Source organism: Elephantulus edwardii, unplaced genomic scaffold, assembly GCF_000299155.1.
Source record: "Elephantulus edwardii isolate Elephantulus edwardi_28Jun2011 unplaced genomic scaffold, EleEdw1.0 scaffold00072, whole genome shotgun sequence".
Lineage (NCBI taxonomy): Eukaryota > Metazoa > Chordata > Mammalia > Macroscelidea > Macroscelididae > Elephantulus > Elephantulus edwardii.
Genome location: NW_006399822.1, coordinates 5,457,558 through 5,465,571, shown reverse-complemented (window position 1 = coordinate 5,465,571; position 8,014 = coordinate 5,457,558). Strand labels below are relative to the sequence as shown.

Genomic DNA, 8,014 nt, shown 5'->3' with positions numbered 1-8,014 from the left:
CCCAGGGGCCTGCTCGCCCAGGGGCCTGCCTACCCACAGCTCACCCAGGGGCCTGCTCGCCCAGGGGCCTGCCCACCCACAGCTCACCCAGGGGCCTGCTCGCCCATGGCTCAGCCAGGGGCCCGCTCACCTGCCTTCTGTGTAAACGCCACCCTTAGTGTCTGGCCTGCTCGTGACGTCAGCAGGCTGCTGTGAGCTTGGCTCACCAGATTGGTTTCCCACTGGCTGGCAGCTGCCTTTCTGAGGCCTTGACTCGGATAGGGTGTTCTGGCCTAGGCTCCCACAGCTCAGTGACAGCATTTGATCCTCCTGGTCCTGTCAGTCTGTGGACCTGCAATGAGGGAGTCCTCTGTCCTGGAACTGAGTGTGGTTCTTCCTTCCTTGTCGTAAGGACACTGGGCCTCCCCAAGGCGTTGCTCTGTCTCTCCAAAAAGCTGGGAACTTCCCCCGGGTGAGGGCCCCAAGGTGAGGAACTCCAGGGCAAGGGCCCCTAGGGCTAGGGTCCATTTCCAGCCCAGAGCTGGTGAGTGAACCAGCGGACTTGTAGGAGCTAGAAGGAATCTTGCACTGCACTGTGGGTCCTGGTGGTACAGGGGTTAAGTTCTCAACTGCAGCCCAAAGGTAAGCAGTTCGAGTCCACCCACCAATCCATGGGAGAGAGGCCTGACGGCCTGTTCCTACGAATGACAGTCCAGAAAACCCTACGGGGCAGTTCTGCTGTTGCCTGGGGATCATAGTCCCTCAGTCAAGACTCCACAACAGTAAATAGAGCACAGTTAACGGTATCGCTTATTTACTGCACGTGTGCACATCATCTTTTGAAACCTAGGAGGTCTGTTCTGTTTGTCCCCATCTTCTGTCACTGCTCCTTTTATACTTGAGAGCACTGTAGTTTTATTACGTCCCCAAGAAAACACACTAGACCTCTGGCAAAGTCAGGATTTAAGCTAGGAAGTCTGTTTTCTGACCTATATGCACTGGCCATGCCAGGTCCACGAAGAACTGGACCCTTAGCTTGTCATTGGAGAGCACAGGGCCCACCTCTGAGCATCTGTGCATTTGGGGGAGGGGGATGAGATGTGGGCCCCCAGGAGAGGCAAACATATCTCCACCACACAGAGCAGGGAGTCAGAAATGGGCAGAGGGGTGTCCTTGATGGTACTGCGCAGAGAGGCTTCCTGGAGGAGGTGATGGTGAACTGATGGACTAAGTGAGACTAGGCTGTTAAACTTGACCCAGACCTAGAGAAGCCAGCATTGGGCATGAAAGTGGGTCAGGGGTGGACAAGGAAATGGGGAGCACATGGATGCCCCTCATGTCCAGTCATCACAGATGTGTGTGGCCCAGAACCCAGTGTTCCAGGCTCCATGATGCAGACGTTTTAAAGCAGTGAGTGGTTTTCAAATGAAAAGGCCGGGAGCTTGTTCCAAAGCTGACTCTCTCAGCATCCCAGCGTCCTGGGTCCAGGTGGGACCAGGCTCCAGCATTGTGACCACAATCCCAAGTGTTCTGACGTGGTGTCTGCAGGGCACGTTAAAAAAGCCTACTTCTAGAAGGATACTCCCCCAAAACCTTATTCTAAATCCTGGCCCCAGAATCCTCCAGCAGGAGCCAGTTTCTGCAATGATGGCAGGGACTCCCCAGGAAGCAGGGGCTTTTGTTTCAGACACAAACGCTGAAGTTCAAAAATAGAAGTGGTGCCAGCTGTTTCTCAGAGCCAGCTGCGGGGAGAAGGTGCCAGGGGTAGGGTTCCATCCACAGTGCCTGGGGGGTATACTCAGCCTCTCCTGTCACCCCCCTCTCCTGTATGCCTCTTTCCATGACCCTGTCTTTCCCCTCCCTTCCTCCCTGGTAAATGAAGCCATCAGCTGACGTAGGTCAAGGTCAGCACAGTAGAACAAAGCACTTCCCGGTCCTCCATCAGGACCCATGGGGTTATTCAGAAATACATCACCAGGAAGCTTTGCTGAACCTCCTGAGTGTCACAGCCCCACCCACGTCTCCACTTTTCCAATGCGTGAAAGTCATTGGCTGATTTCTGAAAGGAGATCTCCAGGCCTTTCTTTCTCGTCTTAGTCTGGAAGTTCCACTTAAACAACTCAGCATTGTATTGCGTAAGCCTCTGCTGACAGACAAGATGGTGCATTGGTTGGGAATTGAACCGTGATCTCCTGCACGGAGAGCGAGTGTTCTGCCACTGGTCCACCAGGTGAAAGCTGGGTATCTTTCTGGTTGCCACTGTCTTTCTTGGCCGACTTCCTCCTCCTGACTCTATCCTCAGAGCAGGTGTCAGCAGAGCCGCCCCTGCACTGAGGAACGGCAGTGCCCACCTGGCCATTTGCTCTGTTCTCCCGGGTGGTGTTTTGATCAGCTGAGTGTCTGAGTTAGTACAAGACCTTCACCCCTGGAGGAGACCGCAGGCGCCTCTCGGTTCTTCCTGAGGATGGGGAGGAGGATGAAAACAAAGGCCTTTGTCTCTCGCACTCTGCAATTACAGCAGGGGCCGGGGTGGATGTGGAATTCCTCTGAAACACACTCACGCATGCACACACACGTACACACACGCCCACCGCACAGACAGCTGGGGAGGCAGAAACAAGTGTGTGGCGCTGAGCCTCTGGTTCAGCCTCTGACTCGTCTCATTTGGAGCAACTCCGCAAGCTTGTGCCTGGCCCACCGTCCAGAGGTCGAGTGTGAGTGGCTGGAAAACCCCCACCCCAGTTATGGACACCACACTTTAACCCCAAAATATCTTCCATGGAATTTACGTGGCAATTTCTCAAAAACCAAAAGCTGGCAGGGTGTGGCCTTAATGGCTTCTCTGATTTCTAAGCTGCAGGACTTATCAGAGCCATTGCCATGTGCATGTATTAATTTGTGTCTCTGTCACCACCAGAAGCTCTGGTGGCTTGGAGATAGAATTACACAGCCGATGCAAAGGTACACAATTCATACCCAGCAGCCGCTCTGCAGTAGAAAGATGGACAGCCTTCTCCCGTGGGATAACTGCCTCTGAGAACTCGCTGGAGGGTCAGCTGTGGATTGGTTCCATCAGCACCGAGTCTGCATGGTACTCAGCAGTCGTGTCTCTCTCCGGCAGGTCCACTCGTGCCTGCTGAGTGTGCGGGCCGGCAAAGACGGCTGGTTCCAGCTCTACAGTCCTGGGGGCGTGGCCTGTGATGATGACGGGGAGCTGTTTGCCAGCATGGTAGGTGCCTTGGGGCCCTAAAGCCGGGGGCTGCTGATGGATACTGGGACCATCTCCCTAGTTCACCAGGAATTTCCAGGCTGAAGTAGCACCACTCCTGAAATGGAAGTGGTGATAATGTCAGTGGCTACAACTCTCTCATTGTGTCACATGCAAACAGGCACAGAGCCAAGGACCTGACACAAGCCATCTCTCAGATTCACAGCGACTGTCATGCCCATTTTATAGAAGGGACAGCCCAGTCCCAGAGCCTCTTAACTGCCCAGAGCACACAGTTAATATGAGGTAGGGTTACCACAACAAGAATCCTGGGCTGTGCAGTGGATTGAGCACTGAGCTGTGAACATCAAGGTCAGAGGTTCAAACTCACCAGACACTCCATGGGAGAAGGAGGAGGCACTCAGCGCCCATAAAGGTTTACAGCTGCGGCAACGCTCTGGGGCAGCTCCGCGCTCTGGGACAGTCCTGCTCTTTGGGAGATGCCAAGTGCTTGATGTGGACCAGCAGAGCCCTGGTGGCACAGGGCAACCTGTTGGAACACTAACCAAAATGGTTGATTGTTCAAGTTCACCAGGTGTTCCACAAGAGAAAGGTACCCCGTAAGATACACAGCCTTGGTAGTGTGACAAAGGGTCTCTGGGAGCCAGATCTGGCTGGATGGCATTGGGAATGTGCAGGACACCAGCTCGTCCCCTCCTCAAGGTGACACATCAGGTCAATGCCCCTGACAGGACAGGTGGAGGAGGCCGGCCCACAGGACCACACCACACTGATGTCCAGCACTTTTCCTCGCGCCTGGCCCTGTGTGGGACTTTGAATTTTACTGACAGCCCTTCTCCTTAAGGACCCTGTGTGGAAACTGAAGCCCAGAGAGGCTCAGTGACTTGCTTGGGATCCACACCCCAGTCCAGAGCCCAGCTCTTCCCCCTAAGCAAGAGGTCTACCCAAGTGGCGGTGACCTCAGCTGTTCCTTGCTCACACCCACTCTCCAAATCACTTGTTTCCTCAGGCTCACATGGGGCAGCGGGCATCAGTTGTGGCATTGGCCACACCTGGCTTCTCAGCCTAGCTGACCCCACATAGTTCAGTGACCTTGGGCTAGTAGCAGCCGTCAGAACTAGGCTTCCTCGTTACCATAGGGACTGTGGTGCAGTGGGTGCCGTGCCAGGACCCCCATCCGGCAGCATGGGAAATGGCCATGGCCAATTCAGGGGTGCTGTGCACAGTGAGTCTGCTAGCCAAGGCACAGTGACGACAAGTCGGGGTGCTGTTCTTGAAAGGAGCTTATTTTTAGGTCCCTTTGCTTTACGCATTGCCTTCTCCACCGCCCGCATCCTTCCAAGTGCCCTGTGCGTCCTGGAGGCGGGCTGTTGCCTGTCTCCTGCCCGCACCATTTTTCTCTGTGGCTCCCGCTCTTTGACGTCATTGCCTTCACCATGGCAACGCCTGGTGGTCTCCCTCACCCTCAGCGTGGGGCCCGATGTGAGCACAATCTCGGGGAGCTGGCATCCGCCTGCCCTCATTTGTATGCCAGAGTTGTTAGTGGTGAAGTCGAAGGGAGGCAGGCAGGGGGGAGGCAATCAGGCAGCCCCTTGGATGGAAGTGCGTGGTTTCCATGGAGACGCATGGCGCCAAGGAGGTCCCCTTGACAAAGCTGCCAGTTCTGGCTGCGGAAGGGCACCTGCTGTTACAGCAAGTGGGGAGAGAGTTAACAGGCCAGAAAGGCCTTCCCTCGGCCCTGTGGCTCCCCATTTCCAGGTCGGCAGTGTCCACCTATAAAGCAGCTAACCTAAGAAGAATAGTGCCCACTAGTTCTAAGATTCTGGGGGCCACTTACAGGGCCCATTAGCACACCCTCCTCCCATGGACTCTGAGCAGAGCCCCCAGGGGCTTGGGCGAGGTTCCCTGCCCATGATGGGTTCTGATCTGCCTGCTCTGAGCAGGTGGGGTGGGTCCTTCAGTGGCCTCTGCTGGCCCCTTCCTTCACCTTCCCCTTCCCGCCCACAGGTGCACATCCTCATGGGCTCCTGTTACAAGACCAAAAAGTTCCTGCTCTCCCTGGCGGAAAACAAGCTGGGCCCCTGCATGCTCCTAGCACTGCGGGGGAACCAGACAATGGTGGAGGTAAGACCCTACCCCCTCCACACCTGTGCCCTCCCCCAACCAGAACTCCATCACACACACACCCCAGAGGGAGCCAGATGGGGTCCAGTCCTGCTCACCACACGTGGGTCTCTACTGTGATGAGTGAAGGGGGGCTGAGGTCTCAGCGGCTGGGGCATCTGTATACGTCAGTATCCCCATTTCGCAGATCAGAAGCTGTGGCAGGGGTCTGCCCAGTGCCACACAGCCAGAGGGGAGTGCAGGGTCCCTGGCTTTCAGTGTAAGACCCTGAGGTGCTGGGCTCGCAATAGATCCCCTCTCCAGGGCTTGGGGCCACTGGGGTGCTGAGTCCTTCGCCACCCTGCCCAGTAGTTCCAGCTGGGCCCCTGACTCATCTTCGGTCCTGGGGCAGATCCTGTGCCTGATGCTGGAATACAACATCATCGACAACAACGACACCCAACTGCAGATCATCTCAACGCTGGAGAGCACCGACGTGGGCAAACGCATGTACGAGCAGCTGTGTGACCGGCAGCGTGAGCTGAAGGAGCTGGTGAGTGTCTGCACGGCCAGTGGCTGAACTCGGACTCCCATGTGGCCAGCTGGGGAACCGAGTCTGGGAACAGTGCATCCTCCCAGCTCACAGAGGTTAGAACTGGCTCCAGACACTGCCCAGACAATCCAGGAGGGACACGGAGGAGAGTTACTGTCCCATGTTGCATGGCTTGTGGGGCCTGGCCAGGACTGGCCCATCTTCCTCAGAGCCAGAGCCATGTGCAGCACCCACCCTCTGTGCCCTCCTCCCATGCCCCTTTGTTGTTAGGTACTGGGGACCTGGCTTAAAAAAAACAACACCCACACACCACACACAACACCACCACCACCCCACCCCCAAGCAACAGAACTAAACAGTGCCCGGTCCTGCACCATCCTCGACCAGGCATGGTGTCCTGTTCCTCCTGGTTCCTCCTGATGACATGTTTATACTACAGGAGACAAGTCTCACCAGGGCCCTTCACCTCACCAACTCAGAGCCCACCTCCAGCCGGAGCAGGGCAGGCAGTTCATCCTGCCCTTGTCACTGATGGGAGTGGGTATTTGAGTGTCTCTAAGCTATGCTGTCCTGGTACTCCCTAGCATCTCCCACTGGGGTCCCCAGAAGGGCTGGATTGACAAGACCCCTCCCCAGCCTCCTGCATGTGCATCTTGGGGCACCGCTCTAGTCAACTACCTCTTGTCGACCTCATCAGATCTGCCAAACCCCTCATCTCTTCCAGCAGGATAACAGATGGTGTCTTGATGGCATTAATGGGTGGGCAGGGTGGATCTCAGGCAGAGTGGTCTAACAAGTGTCGTTTCTGTTGCAGCAAAGGAAAGGCGGGCCCACCAGGCTGACACTGCCCTCCAAGTCCACAGTGAGTCGGTTTGGGTCTTTTCGGGGATCGGGGATGGGAGACAGAAGGTGCGTGTGGATGCTCCCCGCGAGGGTCAGCGCACTAGAGGAAGTGACAGGTGTGTGCTACTAGAGGCCAGCTCCTTCAGGAGGGAACCAAAGAAAAGCAAAGAGCACCCAGTGTCGAGAGTAACGTCACAGTAGTAAAGGGAGCCTACATCAGTGCTTATGCACATGCCAGGCATCTGGCCATCCCCCTCTTGGAGTCTCTAGGGGTCTTAATTTCTAATGTCCCTTAGCCCAACCCCCACAGAACTTGGCACATGACCCACCCCACAGTCCAGTAAGGCTGCACCATTCCAGCCTGGAAGGAGGAAGGGGCAAAGAAGGACCTATTCCTCCGACACAGGCTCCTGGAAGAGCCCTGAAGTTCCACTTCCTGTTGCCCAGACACTGGGCACGTGGCCGCACTTTGCTGCAAGGGAGGCTGGGAAATGAGTCTTCCTTCCCCGGGTCCAGTAGCACATGGCCGCAGGCAGTGAGGGTGGAATGGACAGGGGCTGCTGCCTGTGGGCCTTACACCCCGAGCTCCAGCCCCCGAGGGTGGGAAACGGGACAAGCAGCTGCCCCCGAGGCGCCCCGCGAGGTCCCCGTGAGACACGTGCAAATGCACGAGACACGTGCAAGCACACACGCGCACCCCGCGAGGTCCCCATGAGACCCGTGCAAACGCGCCTCCACCGTGAGACACGTGCAAGCACACACGTGCGCCCCCAGGTCCCCATGAGACCCGTGCAAACGTGCGACCCCCCCACCCGTGAGACACGTGCAAGCACACGCACGATCACGCGCTGCGCGTGCGCACCCACCCCGCGCGTGCGCACCCACTCCGCGCGCATGCGCACTCCTGGGGAGGCGCTCGGCCTGGGGCGTGGACGCAGTGGTTCCCTGTGCCGTCTCCCCACGGGACCTCGGGGAGCCCTCGCCCCCAGACCCGCTGCTCCACCAGCAACCCCCTGTGGTGTGGTCAGCGGGGTCAGGGAAAGGGGTGGAGTTGTTCACACCTGAGACCCGCCCGCCGCCCTGTGTGCAGGACGCTGACTTGGCGCGTTTGCTGAGCTCTGGCTCTTTCGGAAACCTGGAGAACCTCAGTTTGGCCTTCACCAACGTAACCAGTGCCTGTGCTGAGCACCTCATCAAACTGCCTTCACTCAAGCAGCTCAACCTGTGGTCCACGCAGGTATGCGCTGCACCTGCCCGCCGGCCCGCCCGCACCTTCGCTCTGTCCACCTTCGCCCTGGGATACCCCC

At 57.2% G+C, this 8,014-nt stretch overlaps 1 protein-coding gene across 1 annotated transcript in view; it reads left to right on the top strand.

Annotated features, from left to right (window-relative positions):
• The window catches only part of CMIP (c-Maf inducing protein), a 205,301-nt gene that overhangs the window by 188,857 nt on the left and 8,430 nt on the right, over positions 1–8,014 (top strand). Inside the window, exons 14-18 of the mRNA XM_006888807.1 lie at positions 3,101–3,208; positions 5,216–5,332; positions 5,724–5,864; positions 6,679–6,726; positions 7,798–7,944. Of these exons, the coding sequence (XP_006888869.1) occupies positions 3,101–3,208; positions 5,216–5,332; positions 5,724–5,864; positions 6,679–6,726; positions 7,798–7,944 (561 nt within the window). The remainder of the gene's footprint in view (positions 1–3,100; positions 3,209–5,215; positions 5,333–5,723; positions 5,865–6,678; positions 6,727–7,797; positions 7,945–8,014) is intronic.